The sequence below is a fragment of the Xiphophorus hellerii genome, chromosome 4 (genome assembly GCF_003331165.1).
Source record: "Xiphophorus hellerii strain 12219 chromosome 4, Xiphophorus_hellerii-4.1, whole genome shotgun sequence".
NCBI lineage: Eukaryota > Metazoa > Chordata > Actinopteri > Cyprinodontiformes > Poeciliidae > Xiphophorus > Xiphophorus hellerii.
In genome coordinates, this window is record NC_045675.1 from 2,829,738 (window position 1) to 2,855,509 (window position 25,772).

At 36.2% G+C, this 25,772-nt stretch overlaps 4 protein-coding genes across 5 annotated transcripts in view; 2 read left to right on the top strand and 2 right to left on the bottom strand.

Moving 5' to 3' along the window:
• LOC116718654 (low choriolytic enzyme-like) overlaps window positions 1-10,641 on the top strand; it is a 28,863-nt gene extending 18,222 nt beyond the window's left edge. The window contains exons 2-10 of the mRNA XM_032560825.1: window positions 7,213-7,261; window positions 7,420-7,485; window positions 7,632-7,662; window positions 8,270-8,410; window positions 8,505-8,625; window positions 9,497-9,675; window positions 9,867-9,948; window positions 10,039-10,163; window positions 10,248-10,641. Coding sequence (XP_032416716.1) covers window positions 7,213-7,261; window positions 7,420-7,485; window positions 7,632-7,662; window positions 8,270-8,410; window positions 8,505-8,625; window positions 9,497-9,675; window positions 9,867-9,948; window positions 10,039-10,163; window positions 10,248-10,270 — 817 coding nt within the window. The 3' untranslated portion in view covers window positions 10,271-10,641. The remainder of the gene's footprint in view (window positions 1-7,212; window positions 7,262-7,419; window positions 7,486-7,631; window positions 7,663-8,269; window positions 8,411-8,504; window positions 8,626-9,496; window positions 9,676-9,866; window positions 9,949-10,038; window positions 10,164-10,247) is intronic.
• A 989-nt stretch (window positions 10,642-11,630) lies between these two features.
• LOC116718278 (high choriolytic enzyme 2-like) lies at window positions 11,631-15,706 on the bottom strand. The gene is made up of 9 exons (XM_032560057.1): window positions 15,621-15,706; window positions 15,397-15,462; window positions 15,060-15,090; window positions 14,012-14,152; window positions 13,779-13,899; window positions 12,899-13,077; window positions 12,280-12,361; window positions 12,066-12,194; window positions 11,631-11,966 (listed from the first exon to the last, which is right to left on the bottom strand). Coding segments are annotated over exons 2-9 (738 nt in total). The 5' UTR covers window positions 15,451-15,462; window positions 15,621-15,706; the 3' UTR covers window positions 11,631-11,965.
• A 2,037-nt stretch (window positions 15,707-17,743) lies between these two features.
• On the top strand, window positions 17,744-20,182 carry LOC116718273 (high choriolytic enzyme 1-like). Of its 2 annotated transcripts, none has more exons than XM_032560053.1 (9): window positions 17,744-17,952; window positions 18,088-18,115; window positions 18,197-18,247; window positions 18,472-18,609; window positions 18,718-18,838; window positions 19,246-19,424; window positions 19,516-19,597; window positions 19,773-19,897; window positions 19,984-20,182. In XM_032560053.1, the coding sequence occupies exons 1-9, from the start codon at window positions 17,899-17,901 to the stop codon at window positions 20,034-20,036; spliced, it is 831 nt and encodes a 276-aa protein (XP_032415944.1). In that variant the 5' UTR covers window positions 17,744-17,898; the 3' UTR covers window positions 20,037-20,182. The 2 variants fall into 2 exon arrangements, with proteins under 2 accessions (XP_032415944.1, XP_032415943.1); XM_032560052.1 differs by having other exon boundaries at window positions 17,746-17,952; window positions 19,981-20,182.
• Window positions 20,183-20,401: 219 nt separating this feature from the next.
• LOC116718274 (high choriolytic enzyme 2-like) lies at window positions 20,402-24,830 on the bottom strand. The gene is made up of 9 exons (XM_032560054.1): window positions 24,696-24,830; window positions 24,467-24,497; window positions 24,349-24,390; window positions 23,307-23,444; window positions 23,077-23,203; window positions 22,341-22,519; window positions 22,160-22,241; window positions 20,932-21,056; window positions 20,402-20,838 (listed from the first exon to the last, which is right to left on the bottom strand). Exons 1-9 carry the CDS (start codon window positions 24,747-24,749, stop codon window positions 20,810-20,812), a joined length of 807 nt encoding a protein of 268 aa, XP_032415945.1. The 5' UTR covers window positions 24,750-24,830; the 3' UTR covers window positions 20,402-20,809.
• Between the last annotated feature and the right edge of the window lie 942 nt (window positions 24,831-25,772).

Consider the following 25,772-nt stretch of genomic DNA (forward strand, 5'->3'; position numbering starts at 1 on the left):
AATGCTGCTGCTCGCGTTCTCACTAAAACCAGGAAGATAGAGCACATAACACCAGTTTTAAAGTCCCTACACTGGCTCCCTGTAGCTCAGAGAATAGACTTTAAAATACTGGTTCTGGTTCTGCTCTGCATCCCCAGAACCAGAACCAAAAGAGGAGAAGCAGCTTTCAGCATCTATGCACCACAAATTAGGAACAAGCTTCCAGAAAACTGTAAAACAGCTGAAACACTGACTTCCTTTAAATCTCGACTAAAAACCCACCTGTTTAGGATTGTATTTGAAACGTAATCAGTTACAAATTTATTGATGGAACTTGACTTAATGTCGTGTTTTGATTGTTGATTCTATGTTGCATTGTGTTTCTGTTTGATATGATGTAAAGCACTTTGAAATGCCTTGCTGCTGAAATGTGCTATACAAATAAAATTTGATTTGATTCTGTTGGGGGTCAGACTTGGTACTGAGAACCAGTCAGAACCAACCAGCAGTCTTCATGATCTGGCCACTTTTTCTCTTGCTTTTGCTTTGATTTAGGGAGATCTAAGTTGCAGATATTTTTTAAAAAAAAGTAACATCATAATTATTGGTTTTGATGGAAAAAATTGCATTTATTGAATAAGGAAATTCTGCTTTGCACACAACTGTAATAATTTTTGCCCAGTAAAGTATCATATCTCAAGCAAAGGAAAGTTGTGGTAAAATTATCTTTACTGATTAATTTCAACATATACATGAAACAGCTCTATTATATGTCTATGCTAGCGCTAAACCTATAGTGTTTACTGAGGTGGCATATTGTACGTTTTACTGAAAGCTGAGGATCTTTACAGTATAATTTGTATGGAATTTAAAAAAAAAAATTTATTATATTTTGACACCTCACAGTTACAACTCAGGAATTTTTCACATCTTTAGTTCAGTAACTTGCTGTTTGTTCCAGTGATGCTGTTCCTTTTCTCACAGAGGCAATTCCAATTGATCAAAACAAACCAGGCGGGGAAATTCAGTCTGTTTATTGGTCAGGTGTGTCCAACGCTCAGTGGTGGACAAAGTACTCAATTCTTTTTCTAGTTAATTAACTAAAAGTAAAAGTGTCTCAGTCAAATGTTTACTCAAATTAAAGTTCAAAAACTTCAGTTAAAAAAATGACAAAAGTCAAAAAGAAAACAAAAACTCAGACCTCTTCAACAAAATGTTGGATCACAGAGTGCCTTTCGTTTTATTCTCTGCCCTCATTGACAGTCATGGTCATTTTCTTAAAAAAACGGTTTCATGTTTAATTTCTTTTTTTTTTTTTAAATCTGGGTCTTGTTATTTTTTTTATGTGTGAACATGACAATTTAAGAGGAAGCTGCATGAGCTTTCTTTAGGGAAGTATAAAAAGAAAATGGCTAAGAAAATATCAAGAAAAACCACAAAAGACACCAAAGCACTAAATGGACGATACCTCATGTTATAAGCATATATGCGTCCTTGAACAGGTTAGCATAGATCTATGGGTGATACAAAACATGATTATTACATTTTTTTGCACAAATTGAGATTTCAGTCTGGTCAGTTCAGTCTATTTTGAGCTCCTGTCTGAATGAGATGTTTTAGGGCCTAAGTCACTTTAAATCCAACTAAGGTACTGCTGGCCGCGCCCCCTAACTCATTCTTTACACTCACACATGAAAATAGCTGCAAACAGATGTACAATTATACAACCATAATTCTTTGAAAGGCAGAAGTGGAGCCTCCTCCACAACTAACAAGAACGCAGCAAGTGGTTTTTGAATGGTAACAACAAAATATTTGTCTTTTCCAGCAGCCATTGTACAGTGCATACAGTGGGAAAACCAGCTGACCAAATGGGCTGGGGATCTGTTTGGGTTTCCTAGGTGAAGGCTGGGCTTGCTGATTTGTGAAGTTACCTTCATTAGGTTATTGAAACAGGTCATTTTTCAGTCACCAAAAAACATATAAGTATTGACAAAGTACCGCTTTATTTTTTTAAAGTGCTTGGACTGTTTTTAGAAGCATTAGAAACCTGAATGGATGTAGAAAAACCTGCGAAATGTGAACATACTATGGCATGTTTAAAACGAGGGAGTCTTTATTGGGGCCTGCCATGCAAAGCAATGGCAGGAACCTATTACTATTGTCGGAGAAAGTGTTTCTTTCTTCTTCTTTATTTTTCTTCCGTAACCGTTAATGCGGCTCGTACCGCTGGGTGCACACCTACAAATGAGGTATCAAAACGTGCAGAAAATTCACGCCATTCCAGCTATTACTTTTGGTGGGATTTGGGCTTAACGTGGCGACATAATTCGCAAAAAACTACGAAAAAAACCCCATTATAAGTCAATGGGAAAAATCCTAGAAATACCCTATTTTTGAGGATTTTCTGTGTCGTCACAAATTCACCTAGAAATGCCATTCAAATTTCATTTTGTAGATACGTCTGTGATCTCTTCGAAAGTGAAGACGGCTCGTCGATACCAGTTACGGTTTGTCCACAATTTGTCTCTAAGCGACCCAAAGTTTCTCATTTTTCCTAAAGTTAGAGTGTGTCTCTGGCTGCTTAGAGTGAGAGATGAAGACAACTTTTTCAGCCCAAATCATTTTTGAAATCGCCATCACGCCCACAAATATCGCACGATTAGTATCAAAATCGGTCCTGACATTGATACGCCTGTCTGCTCCGGTAAAATGTTTTCGAAATTTATCTAGACCGTACGGTTTTCTGTCACGGTGCTTCAGAGCAAAGTCATGCGACAGGATTTTCTGAGGCTCTCAGGCTCTTTCACTAACACTTCACACCTTGGTGTGAAACTTATTTACCATGGCAACGGATCTCAAGAGGCTATTGGCTGCTGATTTGGACTACAAATACGCATCGCTGTAGTTCTATCTATCCTCAGTTGAAACAGATCAGGACTGAACTGGCCTTTATAACTACTTGCTGCTATGGGCTGTATATAACTGATTTAACTCAGTAACTGTTACACATGGGATTAGTTTTGAACTTTAAAATGAAGCTTAACAAAAATTTCACAATAAAAGCCTTGAATATTTTTACATCATGTAATTGCTCTTTTTGGCTTTATTTGACTTTTTCATCCAAAGCACTGTTACACATGGTATTAGTTTGGCCCTTTGAAATGAAGCTTAACAAAAATTTCAAAATAAAAGCCTTGAATATTTTTACATCAGAAAATTGCTCTTTTGAGCTTTATATAACTGATTTAACCCAGCAATTGTTACACATGGGATTAGTGTGGCAATTTAAAATTAAGCTTGATGAAAATTTCAAAATAAAAGCCTTGAATATTTTTACATCAACTACTTGCGTTTTCAGCATTATATAACTGATTTAACCCAATGACTATTACACATGGGATTAAAATAGACTGTTTTGCATGAGCAGCAGATAGATCCTCTATTGCACATGTGTCAAACTCAAGGCCCGCGGGCCACATGTGGCCCGCTACGTCATTTTATGTGGCCCTCTCCCCCCTACCACCGTTTTACAGCCCCATTGATTGACTTAAAATAGGCTTTGAGCACGAATTGACTACAAACTACATATCCCATAATGCCTTCCGATTCTTACCAACCAACATTACGGCTTCTCGCCACTAGAGTGCAGCAGAGTCACCTCAAGCTGATTATTAATTTTCCCAGCGAATAAAACTGAAACATCGACAAGCTAACAAGCTAAAGAGCGAAGTTCCGTGATGTTTCAATCGAGGACTTTTACCGTCTACTGCCCCCTGATTTGATGCCACAGCTTCGACTCCACGCAGCTCGTGTTTTGTCCACGTTTGGAAGCACCTATCTGTGCGAACAGATGTTTTCAATAATGACTTTAAACAAGACCAAGCACAGATCGCGCATTACTGACGAAAACCTACACGCCGTTTTGCGGATTGCCACAGAATAGAACTAAAACCAGACATCGACGAACTGACCAGGGGAAAACGGTGCCAGACATTCGGCCAGAAAACATTGGTAAGCACAAACAAACTACATTTAAATAGAATGAATGTAAAACCAAAACTCAGTATACTGGAATATGCATATAGTTTATTGATTTTGCTTGTGTTTTGTTTATTTACAGAACACAACGCAATGAGGATGTGTGTGAGTTGGTGACAGGGTGAAGAGGATCAGCGTTGTGTTCAATTACAGGCAACATCACCTCATTGTTTTGTTCTTATGTGAAATGCATGTTCGTTGTGTAATAAATAACGAAAAAGTTTTGTGAATGAAGTTGAGAGTTAATATCAAAACTTGTTTTTTATTATTTGTCTGCTTATCTTCAAAGCAGACAAAGAATAATTTTCCCAGCGAATAAAACTGAAACATCGACAAGCTAACGAGCTAAAGAGCAAAGTTTAGCTGAGCAGCTTAAAAATACTGAGCATATTTTTAAACTGCTCAGTTTAAAAATACTGTAATTTTTAAACTGAGCAGTAATTTTACATCCATGCAAACTCAAATGTAATATTTAAAACTTGAATACATAAAATCAGTTATTTAACAATATGAGGTGTTGTTTAAAAATAAAAAGATAGCAATTTCTTTTTATTGCAGAGACATTAGATTCTTAAATTTATGGTATTCTTTAAATGTTGTAATTTTGGTTCATTGTAAACTTTACCTGTAAAAAGTTTGTAGAAATCTTTAACATAAGGTCAATATATATTTTTAAACTGTAATATGTTGTGTGTGTGTGCGTTATTGAAAATTTATATTTGTGACAATCATTAGGTAAATGCTAATGAACTGCCTTCCTGCAGTTTATGAGCATTGAACTGTTACTAAACAGTTCAATGCAAGGTTCATTAGCGTTAGCATTTTAGCTTCAATAAGCTATTAGCTATTTATTTTACTTTTTAGCAATGTTTAGTATACTGAATGGAGTAAATCAATTACAGAAAATATCCTAGTGATTTCCCACATACTGATGAAAGCAATGACGCTAACATTAGCGTTTCTGCTGATTTTACCTGATATACTTACTTTATAATACTGAATGGTGCACGTCCGCCTCACTTAACGTTCTTGCGATTCTCCGCATGCCACTGATTACGTTGCGGCGTTCTTTAGCGTCGACGCCGATTTGTAGCGTGACGACGCCGGGCCCAGACCGACGGGCGCGCCTTGGCAGGCCCCGGCTAAATTTCTTCCGAAATTTTCTAGTTGTTGTTGTTTTTTTTACAACTATGCAATACTTTCTGCTGATCCATCAGCAAAACTCCAGTGAAATATATTTTTTGTTGCAACCAGACACCTGAAACCTGGTACCAAATTCGGTCAAATTGGTTCATTAATAGAAATATAATCCAGAACACGAAGCTGAACATCTGAACTAAAATTTAATCAATGTGTTTCGATGAACTCAAGACCAGAACTCAATCAGATTAAAATGCTGCTTTAGAAGAAGCCTAATCTTGCGACATAATTTTTCAATTTCTACTTCTGCATTTTGCTGCAATGGCTTTAACATGAACATCTCTTCTCACACCTACAGAAACTAAGTGTCGGCGATGTTCTGGGAATTGATGCTGCTTCTGTATTGCATGCATCTAGTGATGAAAATGTGTTTGTGGTAATGAGATTAGCATGGGCTAAGATAAAGCAAACCAAGTTCCTCCAAAAGATAAAATCAACTTCTCTATGTGAGCTTCTTTAAATGACCCTAAAGAAAGGAACATAATCTGAAAAAAATGAAACAGAAAATATTGGCTGAGTTAATAATGCCAACTTGTTGATAATTTGAATGGATTTACTTTTAAAATACTACTTATACACTGAAATGGATAACCATTCGATGGCTAAAACCTGAGCCTCCCACATGGATCCAGAACGTTTGGGACATTTATCTGATGGAGGAAATCACAAACCGTACTCTTTAAGGTTTTAAAAACCAGCTTTCAGATACAGAGGAGCCCAGTCATGGCCTTTTTAACACAGTAATACTCACTGTTCACTTTTGAGCAGTAAAAAAAATACCATGGTGAGCAGAATCTATCTTACCACAGAAAGGATTTAATTATTTGTCGTTTTATCTCTCCTTATGACTGTATTGCAGGGGCGATTCTAGGATCTGACCTTTAGGGGTGCTTAGCCCCCAGCAGGTCAAAGACCCAAGAGGATTTATTCATTAGTGCATTTTTCTAAACGTCACTGCTTATTTACATACATCCACATAAGAAATTAAATAGTTTTGTCCAACTAAAACTGTTAACAACTACATACAGGTCTGGAAGAAATTAAAAGCCCACTGCTCTGGACCCCATTGAAAACCTCCTGGTTATTCCACCAAATATTGATTTCTGAACTCTTCCTGAGTTAAAACATTAGTTTTGTTGTTTCTAAATGAATATAAACTTGTTTTCTTTGCATTATTCAAGGTCTGAAAGCACTGCATCTTTTTTTGTTATTTTGACCTTTTCTCATTTTCTAAAAATAAATACTAAGTTTTTGCTTGGAATTTCAGAGACATGTTGTCAGTTCAACAGTCTTCATTTTACTTAAACATGTACCTAAAAAGAGTAAAATCAGAGGACTGTATCATCCAAACTCAACGTTCTAAGCAAATAATCAAACCGTTATTGTCTACTAAAAGCTTTTTTGAACTGTTTTGTAGTTTTCTTGTATTCATTTGCTGTTTGCTGCTTAAAGAGGAAGTTCCATTAAATCTATACAAAATAATAATTTAAAAAAAACTTGAATAATAATGCAACACTTCACACTTGTCTTGGTTATGAGACTTTTAAAAAAAAAAGAAAGCTAATGGAGTATTGACCTTATAAAGAAATCAGATTTAGATAACCAATAAGTTTACTTATGTCAGGAAAATTTGCAGTATGAACAAGTTATGACTTCTTTTAGATTTGTTTTCCTTAGATTATGATCAGGTTTTGGTTTTTAGATAATCAAACTGCATGTTTATTTTCTTGCATGTTGTGAAATTAATCTTTCGATGATTACATTTAGGATAAGCTTCATATGAATATTAACTTCACTCCTCTAGCTGTTGTTGATTCTGGTGACATGACTCTCCCAGCTCTGGTGATGTTTCTGGTTGTTGGTGTTATTAGTTCACTTTATATGTTAGTTCCTTCTTCTGAAAATTTGGAGTTTTAAAAATGTTTCAAGCCTGTGAAAACCCCAAACAGTCGAGTTCAGCCACTCCCCATGAGCTGCATAAAAACGGAGAAGAGACGAACCTGAACTCCATCCTGCATCAAACTCCTGCAGCATCTGGAAGGTATCAACTTTTTATCCTCACAGCATAATAATGTTACTGAATTGATGGTTAATTTAAACTTTTTATGCATATTCTTGGAAATGCTTCCTCATTTTGGATGCATGTTTGTAATTTGGCACATCTTTGTAGATGAATCTCTGTTTGTGATTTGACTTTAGGTCACCTTCATCATGATTCCAGCCGTCCTCTTCCTCCTTTTGTTCTCAGTGACAAATGTCCTGCTGGTAAGTTGGAAATAATGAGGTAAAGCTCAGGTTTATGCCCAGTGAAAGTATAATAATCATTGAAAATGATTGCAAGACTCAATTAAAATAAACTAGCATCTGAACTTGGGAATGACTCCCTAATGAAATATTTATATATTTTGCAGAGCACACCAGTTGACGATGATGATGAATCTGGTGAGTGCATCGAACATGAATACTTAAACAATATAAATGTTTATTAACGTAATTCCTTTTCTTTGTTTTTAGTGGCATCATGTCTTGATACATTATTAAGAGAGAGAATGTTTTAGCTTTGCTAAATGATAAATGTACAGGTTGTTATTGTAAATTAATAACCGAATATTCATAATTTAAAGAAACATTCTGATGAAATCATTGTGAAATTGCTCAAGATTCAGGTTGCCTTATTTGCGTTGAATGTTTGGTTTGCAAACATTGGTTGGTTTAGTTTGTTGGATAACGTGAAAACGGCTTTCACATTATCCAAAATGTAGCAAACACAGATGAAGACGGCTTCACGTTTAATGAGTTGAATAGTTTGGTTTCAGGGAAGATATTAGATTCAAATTAATTCTGAAGGGAAAGGTTATGGGAGACAATCTAAACTTTAAAGAAGACAATAGGAGAAAACAACAAAACAGTGCTAAAAGTTAAGTATAACTTACATAAATATGTATTTAGGTAGACATTTCACAATCAAGGTGTAATAATGTGAAGTAAATTTGACATTTATTGTCATTATTTTAATATTGATGTAGATTTTTGGGTGTTTGATTTGCAGTGGAAACCCCCGAGCTGCTTGATGACATCGCCATCCCCGACACTCGGAACAGGAATGCGGACCCATGCACTGCCATAGGCTGCAAGTGGCCCAAATCCGGAAGCTTTGTTAACGTGCCCTACGAGATCTCCTCTGGCTTCTGTGAGCAGAAGTGATTAGATAATTAACAACATTGTCTTAATATTCATTTAATATTATTTATGTAAAATTTTCAATTAATTCAACGTATCTGTAGCTCCGACAGATCGCAAGTTCATCACTGATGGCCTGGAGAAATTCCATGCGAGCACCTGCATTCGTTTTGTCCCAAAAAGTGTTAAACATCGTGATTACATCCATATCTATTCAGGCAATGGGTATGAACACACGCAGACACACCCCCACACACACACACACACGCACACAAACAGCTCCAACGTAAAATGCAAAACCTGTTTTGGAAGGAATATATTTTAGCACATTTTAGTTTATTTTATTGTCCCCAACTAATTACCTTATGGAGGCCAACAGGTGCAGACATGCAGCAAACAGCCAAACACATGGATGATGCGGACTAGAAAACACACAAACATAAAAAAAACCCCCAAAAAACAAATGCAAACATCACTGCAAAAACATCCTGCAATCAAAACCAGTGGATCTGGCAAAGAACAGATTAAACTTATATTTATTTAAGCTGCGGTGGTGATTACTGAATAAAAGTCTCAGAGGACTCAGACCTCTGTGTTGCAACAAATTGCGACATTTGTTACATTTTCAACTGGTGGGGTTTGCTTTCACACTGCACTGTCACATCAGTCAAACCAATTGGAAAAACATTTTCACCTCCTCGCCTGTGGGGGCGATGCACCAAAAAATACTGAAGGAAATTACACAAAAACCCTCAAAGAAGACATCATCAAAACTTTCTGCTTTACAAAATGTAAACAAAAGCGTCAGATTTTAGCGATGTAGGATTTCTTTTTGTCTTTGGCGAAAGATAATGAGTCATTTCTCCCACTAGCGCTAGGCTATCGCGTTTGTGTTGGTTGAATTTACCCAGAATGCCCTGCGCTGTAGTCCGCTTCCTACTTTTGGAGCGGTTTTCGGTCCGCTTGGCGTTCACGTCTGTATTTGAACTTCGTCAGAGTTCACTTTAATCCAGCAAAGACCTGGGTTTTTAGGGGAACGATATTTACACTGAAAACATGTTTATTTCCTGCCGGTGACTCTGTGTATACCTCCCAGGTGTCGGTCCTTTGTAGGTCGTCAGGACGGAGGACAGAAATTGTCTCTGCAGAAAAACGGGTGTTTGTACGGCTCCACTGTGCAACACGAGGTTCTTCACGCTCTGGGCTTCAACCATGAACAGGTCCGCTCCGACAGAGACAACTACGTTTCTATTCACTACGAGAACATCGGGGAAGGTAAGATTGAAGTCAAAAGAATCCCTTTCATTATTCTGTACGTCATTTATATAGATAAAAAAAAGATTTTAAAAATATAGCTGCTTAGTTTCAGCAAATTTGTTTCTTAAAAATACTTGTGAAATCACCAGTCACACAATTATGACTGTTACAAGTTCCCAATATTTTCTGTGGTCTGATTCCATGAATAGGAATGGAGCACAACTTTGACAAAAAGAAAACTAACAACCTGGGGACTCCATATGACTTCAAATCTGTCATGCAATACCCCAAGTGAGGCTTTCTGAGCATGCATGCAGTAATAAATTGTAAAGTTAGCTCTGCTTTAATCATCTTCACTGTATTTGTTTTTGTTTTTTAAAGCGATGCCTTCTCCAAAAATGGGAAACCAACCATCGTTGCCAAAAGCGACCCCAAGATGAAGTTTGGACATGCCGCACAATTGAGCGTCAATGACATCATCCGTGTCAACAAGCTTTATAAGTGCTGTAAGGAAAAACAAATATATGTATTTTAAACATGTCTGTATCTAGATTGAAAATTTCTTATTGTTTGTCATGTTTGCTTTTTAGCCAAAAAGAAATTCATATTTTGAAGACGCCGGCCTCCAGAAGCTGCAGCTGGTCAGAAGCTTCATCACAAACCAAACTGAGCTAGCATAAAAAATAACGTCTGCCTCTGTCCTTTTCTTAATAATTAACAGCTGGAAATTATGGTTTGGTTTTGGAAAATGTGTTTTGCCACAAGGTGGATCACTGATAGCCATTTAGACATAAACAGCAAGCATCGCCACATTTATGTTTCTGCTTTTTTGAATTTGCTTTGGTATTTAAGTAATTAATAACTTAAATTAATTACTTAAATACTGAGGGAAATGTTACAGGAATATAGAAAATTCTTCTTTACAGTGATTACTTATGCAGCAATGTAATTAATTTGCCTAATAAAGAAGCATATTTTAAAAAATGTTGTGGTGAAATTATTTTCTTGAATAATTTTCTGTGAATTGATAGATTATTTTAATATCCCCACACTTGGAAACCATTGTCATCTATTGATGTTTTATGTGATATATTTTACAGAAAGATTAAATAATAAAATTTCCTAACGTTAGTTTTTAAGGCAAAATGTGCTGTAAAATTTGAAATAGCTGTAATTTCAAGTTTATTTATCAAAGTTTTGCTACATAAAGGAAAAAGATCTCAACGGTTTTGTTAATATAGCATCTATTTATATTTTTATTTTCTGTGTTCTTACTTATCAAAACTCAAATTAGTTGCACTCTATCAAAGCTTTTCTACAGTTTCAAATAAGCTATTTAGGTAGTTTGGGGTTTAAAGAAGCTAACAGGAAGAAGAGGAAGACAGGAATACCTGGAGGTTTCACAGCCAAGGTGGCAAATAAGATTCAGAGTCAAACACAGGAAATTCCAGGTAAATGAAAAGGCATCAACTAAATTTTTAATTTAAACCTAAGCTGTCTTGACTTGTGCAATCCAGTGAAAAGATGACAGACCTGACTAAACCAAGAGGCCAAAAATATATTGGATTTCTACAATTTTATTTAAAAGAAGTATTTTTCCACTGTTGCCAAATATTTGTTGAATAGGTTTAACTTTTGTACCTAAGAACAATTTATATGTTGTACTTCTCTTTTCTTTTAAACAGGTAAATAAGTATAATCAGTGTCTGTATGAGTGTTTTGACTGTCATGCAACTATACTCAATCACTGGAGTAAATATACATATTTACTCATACATGAGTAAAATCTTTGTCTTTAATCTCTCATAATCTCTCTGAGATTAGTTAATTATGTAGAATATATGTGTGTGTGTGTGTGTGTGTGTGTGTGTGTGAAAAGATATATTCTGCATATATTTTCAGAGCCTAGAGAGGCTCTAATCCTCTTCTGTATTTCAAACAAAAATCCAAACAATAATTCCACCATAACCATCTTTTCTTTGAAATATGCTTCTTTATTATGCAAATTAATTATATCCTTTGATGATCAAAGCATAAACATAAAAGCAGGGAAATAAATGTGGCGATTATAGATAGTATATATGCTTGCTGTTTATTTCTCAGTGGATATCAGTACAAAGGCTGACATGCATTAAAATTCTGATCCACCTGGTGACAAAAACTTCTTCCAGAACCAGACAGGACAATGATTTCCACTTGTTCATTTAAAGAAAAGGAGAGAAGAATATTATATATTTATGCTAGCTCAGCTTTTTGGTGTGAGGCCTCAGATCAGCAGCAGGAGGCCGACCTCTTCAGTCTGTGCAGTTCTGGGTAAAAAAAAACAAAACAAAGAAAGAAAGATAAAAGATAATAAGTTATTTTATCTAGATAAAGAGTTGTTTATTATATATCTTTGTTGTTTTTACCAGGAGCACTTATAAAGCCGGTTGACACGGGCGATGTCATTGACGCTCAATTTTTTGGCGTCTCCAAACTTCATCTTGGGGTCGCGTTTGGCAACGATGGTTGGTTTCCCATTTTTGGAGAAGGCATCGCTTTAAAAAAACAAATACAGTGAAGATGATTAAAGCAGAGCAAACTTTATTCTTTATTACTGCATGCATGTTCAGAAAGCCTCACTTGGAGTATTGCATGACAGATTTGAAGTCATATGGAGTCCCCAGGTTGTTAGTTTTCTTTTTGTCAAAGTTGCTCTTCTCTCCTATCCAGGGATTCAAAACGGAGAAAACATTCAGTCACAATTGTTAGTTAAACTTATGGTCAAGTGATTGTTGCAAAAGTTAAAAAAGCGAATCAAGTGCACTTTTTTTCTCTTCTGTTTGTTATTTTATTTAGTTTCTATATTACAAATGGAACTAAAATGCTATTAATTCACACAAAACCTGTAGTAATGAACTTCTTGGGTATTTAATATTTATGTTTTTATGCTGTATTCTTAATATTATGAAAATATATACGTACACATTTTCTGCTAAGCTGTTCCATTTTGCACATTTTGAGCAAAAATATAAATTTTACTGGTGATTCTGTTTCCATCACTATTTTGTTTACACATCTAATAATTTCTACACAAATATTTGAAACTTTTTGTGGGAATGTAATGTTTAACAATCCTCTGGACTTGCATCATTGAATAAAGCATGTTTTAAAGATACAAATTTCCTAAAGATTTTATTTTAATCATTTATATTAGTGAAGTACAGAAAAATGAAAGGGATTCTTTTGACTTCAATCTTGCCTTTCTTGATGTTCTGGTAGCGAATCCAAATGTATTTGTCTCTGTCGGAGCGGACATGTTCATGGTCGAAGCCCAGAGCGTGAAGAACCTCGTGTTCCACAGTGGCGTCGTACAAACACCCGTCTTTCTGCAGAGAGAGTTTCTGTCCTCCGTTCTGACGACCAAGAAAGGACCAACACCTGAAATATAGGCAATATTTTAAACGCATTTTTAGGAAATAATTTCATTCTCAGGCTGGGACCCAATAAAAGTTTGATTATTGTTTCTCGTGTGATAATTTGTGGTTGTGCTGCTAAGCTGTTGGCTGAGCTTCACTGTGACTTCCTGTTTTGTGTTTAGCTGTTTCATCATTGTTTACCTAAAATAAGCTTCTATATCGTGCTGAAAAGTAATTTCTAAGTTATTTTAGTCGTTTTTCAGTTATTTGCACTAGAAATGATAAAAAAAACATTTGGTTTTTGCAGTGTATGCTGTGTATTCTCAAATCCCCAGTCGGTTGTGGTACACTGGTACTGCCGGACCAGTTTTTTTTATTTAAAAAATAAAAACTTTTTAAAGAGTTTTTATTTTCACTGTTTCCTCATGAATGCTCATTATGAGGGATTTTTGCAAAGTCGATAAATACACTAAACGTGTTAAATGTGCTTTGTTTTAAGCAGAGAAGCCACATTTAGAGGTATGGAGTGAATTAAGTTTGTGCTAAGGTTAGGCTTAGGAATAGACCAGCAAAGGTTAAGGTTAGGGAAAAGGTCTGGTTTAGGCATAAATACAGCTACTAAACTGGATGGTAGTTAAAACAAAGTCCACAGTTTGCATAGAATTGCATGGATTTGTATGCGTGTGTGTGTGTGTGTGTGTGTTTGCGTGTGTGTGTTCATACCCGTCGCCTGAAATGAAACGGATGTAATCGAGATGACGTGGTCTCTTTGGGACAAAACGAATGCAGGTGCGCCTATGGAAGCTCCTTAGGGCATCCATGATGAACTTGCGGTCTTTCTGAGCTACAGATACGTTGAGTCAATAGAATATTTTACCAATTTCAGTTGAATGAAATCAATATTAAGGCAACATTGTTTGCTTCATGTAAATAATTATCCAATCGGCTCTGCTCACAGAAGAAAGAGGAGATCTCGTAGGGCACGTTAACGAAGCGTCCAGATTTGGGCCACTTGCAGCCTCTGGCAGTGCATGGGTCCGCATTCCTGTTCCGAGTGTCGGGGATGGCGATGTCATCAAGCAGCTCGGGGGTTTCCACTGCAAATCAAACACCCAAAAATCAACATCAATATTAAAATAATGACTGTTTTAATTGTGCAATGTCTACCCAAATAAGCCCAAACAACAACTAACTTAGATTTTCATGTACAGTAAGTTAGACTTAACTTTTAGCACTGTCTTTGTGTTATTCTCCTATTGTCTTCTCTAAAGCTTAGATCACTTCATATTAAGCGTGAAGCCGTGTTCGTCTGTGTTCATCTGTGTTTTCTACACTTTGGATAATGTGAAAGCCGTTTTATTCTTCCTGCTTCAAACCAAACATCCAACGTAAATAAGGCAACCTGAATCTTGGGCAATTTTGCCACAATTCTCAATGACTTCATCAACAGCTCCGCTGTCGTAGGGACAGATACAGGAAATCCTTCCTGCCACATGCCATCTCACTGTACAATAAAAGCTAAATCATTGTTCTGCACTAATCAGTCCAATTTTGCACCACTGCACTGTGGCACACTTGCTGTACATATATTTACATATACATACTGTATCTGCATTTTTTGAATCTTTGCAAGGACTGCTCTAAGTTGCTTTTTATATTGACAGCATGTTATATTTTATTTTTATTTTTATTTTGTCTACAATTGATACTCAGTGGTGGTTGTTGTGTGTCTTGTCTCTATGCTGTAACTGCGAAATAATTTCCCTGCTGGGATGAATAAAGTACTTCTATTCTATTCTAATCTAAAATGTTTCTTTAAATTATGAATATTCAGTTATTACGTTGCACATTTATCTTTTAGCAAAGCTAAAACTTTCTCTGTCTTAATCATGTATAAAGACATGATGCCACTGAAAAAACTGAAAAATTGTGACTTTATTTAAACATTTCTATAATTAAAATATATATATATATATATTTTAATGTAGATTTTATTTAACTCACCAGATTCATTGTCATCATCAAGTGGTGTGCTCTGCAAAAAAAGATTTTAAAAAATCAAAATGACAATAATTTTTCTGCTAAAAATGTTTTTCAAGGTTAATTTTAGCAGTTTTTCTACTAAAAGCAGAAGTGTTCTGTTTTTCACCCTGGATTTCCTTTTCACTAAATTTACAGTATTTTTCTACTATTAGTTTCATTCCTAGTTTCAGATGCTAGTTTATTTTAACTTAGTCTTTCGTTTCAAGAATTACAATAGTAAGGTTGAAGTAGAGTTCAACTTTACCTCATTGGCTTTAACAAGGTAAAGTTTAGCTTTACCTCATTATTTCCAACTTACCAGCAGGACATTTGTCACTGAGAACAAGAGGAGGAAGAGGACGGCTGGAATCATGATGAAGGTGACCTAAAGTCAAATCACAAACAGAGATTCATCTACAAAGATGTGCCAAATTACAAACATGCATCCAAAATGAGGAAGCATTTCCAAGAATATGCCTAAAAAGTTTAAATTAACCATCAATTCAGTAACATTATTATGCAGTGAGGATAAAAAGCTGATACCTTCCAGATGCTGCAGGAGTTTGATGCAGGATGGAGATCAGGTTCGTCTCTTCTCCGTTTTTATGCAGCTCACAGGGAGTGGCTGAACTCGACCGTTTGGGTTTTCACAGGTTTGAGAAAAATGTGGAAAAGAAAAAAAACTGTGAAAATACAATTTTCAAAACAGAGAACTAACAATGAAAGTGAACTAAACTTTTCACCCGAAACTAGAGCCTTCACCAGAGTTTGGACATGTCACCACAATCATCAAGATTTTTAGGGGTGAAATTAATGTGATCAATGTTTACGCTTTTCTATGTGTAATCATCAAAAGATGAATGAAAATAAATGCTACAGTTTGATGATTTTATGAATATTAAAAAGGATATAGTCTAAAAAAACACACTCTAATAACATAAGGTGAAAAAAATCTAAAGGAAGGAGTTAAAGCTCGTTCATCCTGCACATTTTCCAAATGTTGCTGTACTGTAAGAAAATCTTTTTTTCACCTAAATATAATTTCTTCTAAGGTTACCGCTCCAGAAATAAAACGTGTTAGATTATCCTTGAAGTTTGTTCTGTCATGCTAATATGCTTGGTTCTGTGCAGCTTTAATGCCACTTCCCCTTTAAATGACCTGCAATCGAATACAAGGAAACTGTACAATAAGGTTCTGTTCAATGCAATATTTCTGAATCAGGACAAAATTAAAACATATAAGCAGTATTTTAAAAGTTAATCCTTTCAGATAATTTCTGGAAATAAAAATGGACACCACCGATGGTTCTGTCACAGGTAGAACATGAAGGAAGCTAATAGGTCATCAGAGGGTCGACTTTGGTTAAAATCAACAATAATAAAATTCCAGCCGTAAAGCTGTGTGACATTACCTGAATTTAAATAATTTTAAATGAATTTATTCTGTGCATGTATCAGATCTTACCTGTGTAATATATTTAGGCCTGCAAAATGAATGAATGTTTAAATTGTTGGTGTTTGTTACAGACATGAGCAAAGTCAGTGTATAAACTTGCAACATTTCTGCTCTTCCTGAGTATTTTTTGAAGCAGTTCTTTGTTTTATTTTTAGCATACCAAATAATTGTGTTTCTTTATGTATTTCTACATGCATTTCCTTCTGTGCAGCTTCTTTAGAACTGTCACCATCAAACAGGAAGCTGCATATGAATAAAGAACTAAAAAAAATTGTTAAACCTCCAACAGTTCAATTAATTTTATCTATCTAGACCAACAACTCATAGCTAGTGTCAACTGGAGGCATTTAATATATATATATAATTTAAAAAGCTCACTGGTAACTGCTGAACATGTATTTAAATACATTCAGCCAAGAACAATTGTCCAACCAAACTATTTCTATAGGTTTTCTGTAGAGAGGAGAATTACAGAATAGAAAACTACTGCACAAATATTCTACCAAAATGAATAAAATCTTGAAGCCAAACTGGAGGAAGTGCAACATTCTGAGGAGAAAATTGTTCTGTAAAGAATGCACATTGATTAAAAAAAGACATTTTTATTTGTTGGACTGTCCTTATACCCACAAACACCCTGAGCATCACAACGGCATCGACAACATTCAGGTCAAGCCTCTTATGATGCTGAAATAACGTTTGGCTTGAAATGAGACAATTCATGCAGGAGCTAAATCAACTTTCCGTTTGGTGGTGATGAAAACAACATGGCCGACATGAACGGTTTAGATTTTTAACTTCTTAGCAGAAATGTTTCAGATGCCATGATGCGTGCTGCTATTACTGCACAAAACAAACATGTTCTGAACTTTACCAATGTAGTTATGGCCAATTTTCTTTGTTTTAGAAAAAAAAGACTTGTATTTGTCTGACATTAAAATGTGACTTTGAGTTGTGAATAGTGCATAGAGACAAGTAACCTGGAAAGTATAGAAGTCTGGACAGTAAGGACAGAGAAACTTTGTTGCTGCTGCTAGAATAGTTTGAAAATCATCGAACTTTAAAAAGTCATATTCCGGGGAAAGGTGAAGTCATATATATTTCAAGACCTCAACATCCGGCCAAGATTCTTGCAACAGCACCATCATACTGAGGTTTTACATGTTGTGGGTTTTAACTCAGCCTATCAGAAATAAAGGCACAGACTGATTGGCCTTAAATGGTTTGTGTTTGATTTGAGTGAAAGTCTTATAAGGAGGAGAGCTGAGCATCAGCTGCACAGTTTCAGACTTCTGTTCTTTTTAACTCCCCCACTGCAGCATCTCTTCCATCACTGCTGAGGTTTTGGCTTTCAGAGTCACCGTCATGACTCCAGCTCTGCTCTTCATCCTCATCTTCGCAGTGGCAGATGTCACTTTGGTGAGTTTAGTTCTGCAAAGTTTAAAATTTGATGCAACCAAAAGCACTTAGGAACTTTTAATCTGTTTGATGTTTTAAAAGAAAGTGATCTGATAAAGTTTGCATTTGTTGAAATTGCTTCTATTTGCGTTGCAGAGTGCACCAGTTGACGATTATAAAAACGGTGAGTGCGGTGATATCCCAGACATTTGATGCATTGATCTTTAAATCTGTAATCTTTTTTTTTTTACTTGTTTCTATCCAGATGAGTCAGTGGGTGATTCTGAAATCGTTCCAAGACTCAAAGCTGACTTCAGTAAGACAATTTTTCAAAACAGAAAGTCAAAATAGTCACAATAAAAAGAACCCGATTGGAGACGCAAACACTTGCTTAGTCAAATTTGTAAATTTTTGGTTTGGTTTTATTTAATAGTACATGTTGCAACTAAAAAGACCAATTTTTCGCAACAGGCAGACACAGTGCAAACCATTCACACTTCCCCATAATGCATGTTGCATTTCCTTTTTGCTGTGTTGCAGACGCAGCTGTGCTGCGGGGTGACATCGCAGTGCCGAACACTTTGAGCAGGAATGCAGATAAATGCACCGAAAGAGGCTGCAAGTGGCCAAAATCAGGAAGCTATGTTTACGTGCCGTACTACATCTCTAAAACTTTCTGTAAGGATCTTTGGTTTTACCGTCGACTCATGAAAACAAATATATAATTAGCTCTCTTTGTCATCATATAACTTTACACAAAGTTCCATGTTTCGCACCGGTCTGTAGCTCAGGAAGAGCGTGATGTCATCATCAGAGGAATGCAAGGCTTCAACCAATCCACCTGCATCCGCCTCATCCCATGGAAGCCTGAGGATCGTGATTATATCTTCATCGAGTCGAAGGATGGGTAGGAACACACGCACACACACACACACGCACACACACACGCACACCCCCCCCCCCCCCCCCCCCCCCCCCCACACACACACACACGCTTAATAATAGAAACTACAGGACCAATACTGCATCACACACTATAAAGTAAAATAAACTCTACATTTAAAATTTTTTAAAAGATTTTTCTTATCACTAATTAAAACTTTAATGTAAAACTTTATGTACTTAGAGTCGGGTAGCAACTGGTTACAATTACTTGGGTAATTATTTTAAAAATGTACTTTTAGAGGAATTTTTACTACGATGAACTTTGTACGTGTGTGATTTGATTGTGATGTATCGCCTTCTCGGTTCCTCTTACTACCGCAGTACTAAACTTTGTGCCACTGCAAATATTTAGTTTTTTTTACATTTTAGGTGCTGGTCCTATGTGGGCCGTCAGAATGGGGGACAGTACTTGTCCCTGGAGAAAACAGGCTGCGTGCACAATGAAGTTGTGCAGCATGAAATTCTTCATGCTCTTGGCTTCGACCATGAGCAGGTCCGGTCCGACCGAGACAGCTACGTCAGGATCCTCTTTGACAACATTAAACCCGGTTAGTTCACAAAGAAAAGCTGCAAATTGGCTCACATGTCTGTGTAAAAATGATGCGTAAAGGTTTACCTCTGCTCTGAATTCTGGTATAGATTTTAAATTTGCTTTCGAAAAGAAGGAGACGAACAACTTGGGGACTCCTTATGACTTCACCTCTGTCATGGAGTACAGGAAGTGAGTTTTTATGACAATGCATTTATTACTTTATGTGAATATAAATGAACTTCTTTTCTCCTGCTGTGTGTAGTTGTTATGCCACATTTTTCATATAATTAGAGAAATTTGCATAAATGTGAAACAGTAAACTAATTTGATAATTGTCATTAATAACCAAAAGCCTTATTTTTAGTGATGCCTTCTCCAAAAATGGAAAACCAACCATCGTTGCCAAGTGTGATCCAAACCTTAAGTTTGGAAATTCAAAGAAAATGAGTGCCAATGACATCATCCGCATCAACAAACTTTATGAATGCAGTGAGTAAAACATAATGCATAACTGAATCATGCTGTTGACATTCAAACATGCTAATGTCACCTGGTTCTGTTTCTTCCCTCAGCAGGACTTCCTGGGTTGAAGAGGTCAGCCTCCAGGCCTAAACGTCCTAAAAATTAACAACTTCCCTTCTAGACATAAACGACATGCAATCAGAGAAATATATCACATCGTTTTAATGGCTTTTAATGCATTTTCCTCTTTCATATTTCCTTTATATCATCTATTCTGTACAAATTACTATTAAAGCCAAAGCATTTGCATCATTTCTGTGGTTTTGACTGTTTATTTAAAGCATAATTCTGGCTGGACGTTAAGCTGCTGTCGGTTCCAACGATGCTTGTTGAGTTTTTAAACATGCTCAACCTTTGGAGGAAGGTCCAGTCATGTTTTACCACTGATGTCATTTTTTTGTTCTACATTATTAAACTCTTGAAAATACCACTTTAATGTTGACACTTTTTTATAGATGTTTATAGAGTCACTTTAAACAATCATATATTTATTTAAAAAGCACTTAAAGAGCTTTAGAGTTGTTATGCAAAATTGTATTATTCCTTTGTACAAGATAGCAAAGATATACAATATTTATGCTGGCTATATCATTTATAAAAGAAAAAACAAAACCGTTTTTATTCATTAATTTGGCAGTTATTTATTAAACCTTTTACTTTGACTAATCCATTCCTGTTGAGCTACAGTATGCTGTACCGTCTTTGTCCAGCAGGGGGAGCTCGCATATGAATCTCTATTGAAACAACTATTATTTAAAAAGCCTCCCATAGTTTTTCTTTATAAAAATGTGAATGTTAAAAAACAGACTTTGAAAAATATTTTCTTCTTAAACTTGGCAGCAGCGTGGCTCCATATTTGGTGCTTTGAGACGTTGTGTTTCAGTAACGATACCGCTGTCGAGATGTACCTGGGTTAAATGGGGAAAAAATCATGTTCATAAAGAAACAAGGACAACAAATAAGGAGAATGCACACTGCTTCTTTTTATTTTTTTTACTTACTGCATTTGTAAAGCCTGTTGACACGACTGACATCGTTGGCGCTCATTTGACGGGCGTTTCCAAACTTCTGTTTAGGATTTGATTTTGCTTCGATGGTTGGCCGTCCGTTACTGGAGAAGTCGTATCTTACAGAAAACAGGAACAGATGCAAAGTAAGGCCACGAAAAAACAACAAAATGACGATGATTCAACAAAACGAGCACACTAAAATACATACAAACACAAGAAAAACTGTCTGAACCGGGGAGACAACGCTACATTAATAAAAGAAATAAAACTGTTTGAGTTAAATGTCAATGTAAAAAAAAAGACGGTTTTTGAATGGGATTTAAAAGATAAACTCAGCCTCGAATGAAATTGTGGAATCGGGATTTACAAGTTAACTGTTTAAAAGTATAATATGTTCAAATATTGTTGTCAAATACAGAGATAAAGGCATGAGTAAGTTTTTAGTTTCCTTTAATGTAAATAAGATTTAGTCCTTTTAGCAATCAAACAAAACAAAAACCTGATAGTTGTCCTCATTTGTTTTTACACTTTAATCAAAAAATGTAAAACAGCTGAAGAGTTGAATCATCTTGGGGTTTTGGTAATGAGTGATGGAGAGGAAAACAGACAGACTGGTTTTGTCAGGATCTGTGTTTTTCTCTCTGTTTATTTTGAGTTCCTGTGCCTCTGAGTCTCCGTGTTGTCCTGTCTCCCCTTGATCATTCCCAGGTGTGTCTCGTTTCTGTGATTACCCTCTGTGTATTTAATGCCACCTGTGCGTCCTCGTCGTTGTATGTTTAGTCATGTGCTGTCTATTCTGTCCTTCGTTTGTCCAGTGCTACCAGTATTGAGCCTTGGCTTCCGCTTAGCTGTGCTGCCTGGATTGTGGACTGTTTTTGGATTCATTTGCACTATTATTTCGCCATTAAAACCGTCATTACTCGTCTCATCCTGGGTCTGCTGCGTTTCCCTCACCGCTTCCACCACAACTCATGACAGGTTTGGCGTTTTGTGCTGCTGTCCTGGAGTCGGGCTAAAAAGCACATTTTCAATTTTCTGATTTTATTTGACTCTTCAAATTCTGTATATGCATGATAAACCTGGAAACCCTCTCAAGAGAAACCGAATCTAACTTAAAAGAAGAAATCTTAAAAATTGAAATATCTTTGTACATGAAGATATTTGTTTTTAAATGGCGCTTTTAACAGACAGGGATGTAATTTAAATCAGCAATACTCACTTGCTATAATGCATGACCGAGGAAAAGTCGTAGGGAGTTACTAAGTTGTTCGTCTGAACTTTTCTGAAATTGCCCCTCTGTCCTGTTCATGAATCGGGAGACAATTTTGAAAGAGTTACAGAATTTAAAAGTATTATTACTCTACACTTTTTAATAAACTGTTAAAACTTTAACTGCTGACTTTGCTGAATGTTGTTGAAGAGAATCCGGACGTATTTGTCTCTGTCGGAGCGGACCTGCTCATGGTGGAAACCCAGAGCGTGAAGAATCTCGTGCTGCACAGTGGAGTGGTGAACACATCCTCTTCTGTCCAGCGAGATGTACTGACCCCCGCTCTGACGGCCGATGTTGGACCAACACCTGCACAAAGACACCGTTACTTTTATATACCATCTGTCTAACTGTAAAAGCTTTTGGTTTTTACATTTAGACAGTCGGAGAGGTTTCAACATTGCAAGCTGAGGGCAACAAAAACAATAAATATTTAACATTTAAATTTGCACCGTTATGTCATCAGTGTTTGGTTTGTGAACGAGACACAAGCTGCGTTTCCTCGCAAATATCTGAAAATTGTGTATATTATATAAGACACAAATAAATTCACATGTGAATAAACTTGATTAGTGTGATAAGTCATTAAAATCCTCCTCCAACTACTTCCTGTTGTCTTCGTGGTTTGCTTCAGTAGTAACATCCGCTTTTTGATCACGTGACTCATTTGATGTGGTAAAAGTGTTTCCAGTGTTTGCGAAATACAAAACTGCCGTGTTTCCATTCAGCCAATTTATTTTCCTAATTTCAGTTTGCACCATTTTATGGTTAATGGAAATGCGGCTGTAGCAGAGCAGAGACAAAGGATGGAGCCGCCTCCACCCACAGCAGCACAGTTTAAATGAACAGTAACATTTGTTTCCTACCCTCCGTTACTCTGAGAAAAGAAATGGATGAAATCTCGATGACCGGAACGTTTTGGGACAAATCGAATGCATGTGTCCTGGTTGAAGCTCTGCATGCCTTTAATGATGACGTCCTTCTCCTTCTGGGCTACAGATAACAGAAAAATTACACCCATTAACACTTTGCTTCTGTAAATAACTTAACAGTTTTGATCACATTTAGTTTGTAAATTAAAGCTAAAACTGCTTACAAAATTTAGAGGAGATCTGGTAAGGCACGTAGACGTAAGGGCCAGATTTGGGCCACTTGCAGCCTCTGGCCGTACACGGGTCTGCATTCTTCAGAAAGGTGTTTGTGACGGCGACGTCTCCATGGAGAACGAGATTTTCTACAGCAAAAAATAGAAACAATAGATGAACATACATTTTAGTACAACTGAAAATTTGAAGTAAAAATAAACACTGGAATAAAAAAAAAAAATCTGTAAAATGGTAAACAAAGACAGAGAAACAAATCCAGCGAGATCAGCTTTGGTTGTTCGACATGTTCACCGAGACAGCAATTGATTTGTTTCCATTAAATAAGGAATAAGATGGTAAAAAACATTGTCATGATTCCTGGGAGTTTGTTATGGGTTATTTATGGTTCACAGTTTTTGCATTGTTTGTTCTTTCGGGTCTGTTTTTATAAGTTGTTCTGGTTTTCCTCTTCCTGATTAGTTTCTGTTAGTTTATTCTAAATTAAGTCTTTTCACTTTCTGTCAGTTTTTCTTTCGCTCCCTGCTCATTAGGTTTTTTCTTCAGCCGTGATTTTTAGTTTTTCCTTTCTTCTGTCAGTAGCTGCATTTCCATTGACGACATAATTGAGCAATTTGATCATTCGAAAATAAATTTGCTTCGTGTAAACATGGCAATTTTGAAAAATTTAAACATTTTGTAATTTGATACTTCAGAGCTATTGGTGCAACGACACTAAACGGACAAATGAAGCCAAACTAAGCATGTAATTTAACTTAATAAAATCAACGCCATTATAAGAATTTTAAGCATTTTTATCTAATATGAAGAGTTTTCTTTGCCCTTATCAGAAGCCTAAAAGCAGAAATGGGGCCTTTGCACTTGTCATCCTAAACAAAATTAAAAATTAGTTTTTTTAAGTGAGAGAAATGTTAAAAGCAAATTTCTCTAATTATCAGTGCTGAAAGTTTTATTCGCTTTCTCTCCACTCACTCTTTAAATGTTCCTCTGATTAATTTTGTGCATTTTAAGTTTTATTTATAATCTGTGCCTTACCTAAGTCAACTTTGGGCCTTGAGGCGTCGTCCGTGAACTCGTCTGAAGGAGAAATCAGAAGATCTTTAGGTTTGAAATATTTACGTTTTACATGAGTAAAGCTTCGTTTTCAACTCACTGGTTTTATTGTTCATTTCAGCTGGAGCACTCTGCAGCACAAACACAGATTTACACATGAACAGCCAGTTAATGAACCTTTGGTGGCCTAATCTGCTTTACTGTTTTCTTTCCAGTTCTATAATAAGGAATGTATTTTTTAAAGAACATATGTTTGTCAATATTTGCTTTTTTTGCTTCACATTGGTCTCTGTCAGCTGAGGAAATTAAACCAGAAATCCCAAACTTACCTGACAGACATCCATCACTGAGAGGAAGAAGAAGAAAATAAAAGCTGGAGTCATGATGATGGTCCTCACAAGTTTTATGTTGAAGTAAAGAAACAAAAGAGCTGCTTGTCTGAAGAGCCAAGAGTCAGAAATCAGCTGATCTTCATCTCCTCTCGGTTTATAAACTCATCTGAAAATGTCTTAAGGTCCTTTTAAGGTCATTCATAAATCCAAAACGTTGTCTGATAGGAAGAGTAAAAATAGGAAGTAAACTAGACAGTAATGCTGTTATTGACACACGCAGGAGATGATGGCAGAATAAATGACTCACAGTGATTCATCTAATTCATCACATGTTTCCTAACCTTACACTATTGTCTTTGCATGGTTTGTAAATGTAAGGTTTAGATTTTTTCTCTGTGTTAATTTACGTTTTTGTTTCATTTTCAGTTAATTGAGTCTCTGTGTTGTCCTCTCCACCCCCTGATTGTCCCCAGCTGTCCGCCCTGATTGTCCCCACGTGTATTTAAACCCTCCTGTGTTCCTGGTTCCTCGTCAGGTCCTTGTTTAACCGTCTTGTTGTTGTTTATGTTCATTGTTCTGCCAGTATTGAGCTCTAAGCCTTCTGCTCTTTCTGTGCTGCCTGGATTTTGGACTTTTGTATTTTTCATCATCATTAAAATCGTCACTTCCCTCATTTCAACCTGGGTCCACAGCATCTTCCTCACCACCTCTCACTGCATTCATGTCAGTAAAAACACTCCCACTCACAAGCTAACTTGATTCTTGGGGATTTTTTTATCTGCTGTCTCATCTTAAACTCTCTGATTGTCTCTTTTTAGACAGTTCCAGAGAAAATGAAACGCATGCAGCACATGATGATTTGTTTTGGTCATATAAGCCTTGAGCAACATTTCCACCCCCACAAAAAGCTTTTCTTTTGACGACAGGCCAAATGCAGACTTCACCTTTGCATTATTACTTCCATATATAAATTATTGAGGAAGAACAAACAGAGATTATCTCAACCGGTTTTAGATACAGAATTAGTACACATATACAGAAACACTTAAAATGATCTGTTTCTTTGATTTTACT

Coding starts and splice junctions, on each gene's coding strand:
- LOC116718278 (XM_032560057.1), bottom strand. CDS start 15,450: ATGATTCCAGCCGTCCTCTTCCTCCTCTTGTTCTCAGTGACAAATGTC. Junction 13,900..14,011: donor CGAGATCTCCTCTTTCTTCT/GTGAGCAGAGCC, acceptor ACGTATCTGTAG/CTCAGAAAGACCGCAAGTTC. Junction 13,078..13,778: donor CGTTTCATTTCAGGCGACGG/GTATGAACACAC, acceptor CCTATATTTCAG/GTGTTGGTCCTTTCTTGGTC.
- LOC116718274 (XM_032560054.1), bottom strand. CDS start 24,749: ATGACTCCAGCTTTTATTTTCTTCTTCTTCCTCTCAGTGATGGATGTC. Junction 24,391..24,466: donor TGAAATGAACAATAAAACCA/GTGAGTTGAAAA, acceptor TTTCTCCTTCAG/ACGAGTTCACGGACGACGCC. Junction 22,520..23,076: donor TTTTCTCAGAGTAACGGAGG/GTAGGAAACAAA, acceptor GTCTTTGTGCAG/GTGTTGGTCCAACATCGGCC.
- LOC116718273 (XM_032560052.1), top strand. CDS start 17,899: ATGACTCCAGCTCTGCTCTTCATCCTCATCTTCGCAGTGGCAGATGTC. Junction 18,839..19,245: donor TTCATCGAGTCGAAGGATGG/GTAGGAACACAC, acceptor TTTACATTTTAG/GTGCTGGTCCTATGTGGGCC. Junction 19,598..19,772: donor TCTGTCATGGAGTACAGGAA/GTGAGTTTTTAT, acceptor CCTTATTTTTAG/TGATGCCTTCTCCAAAAATG.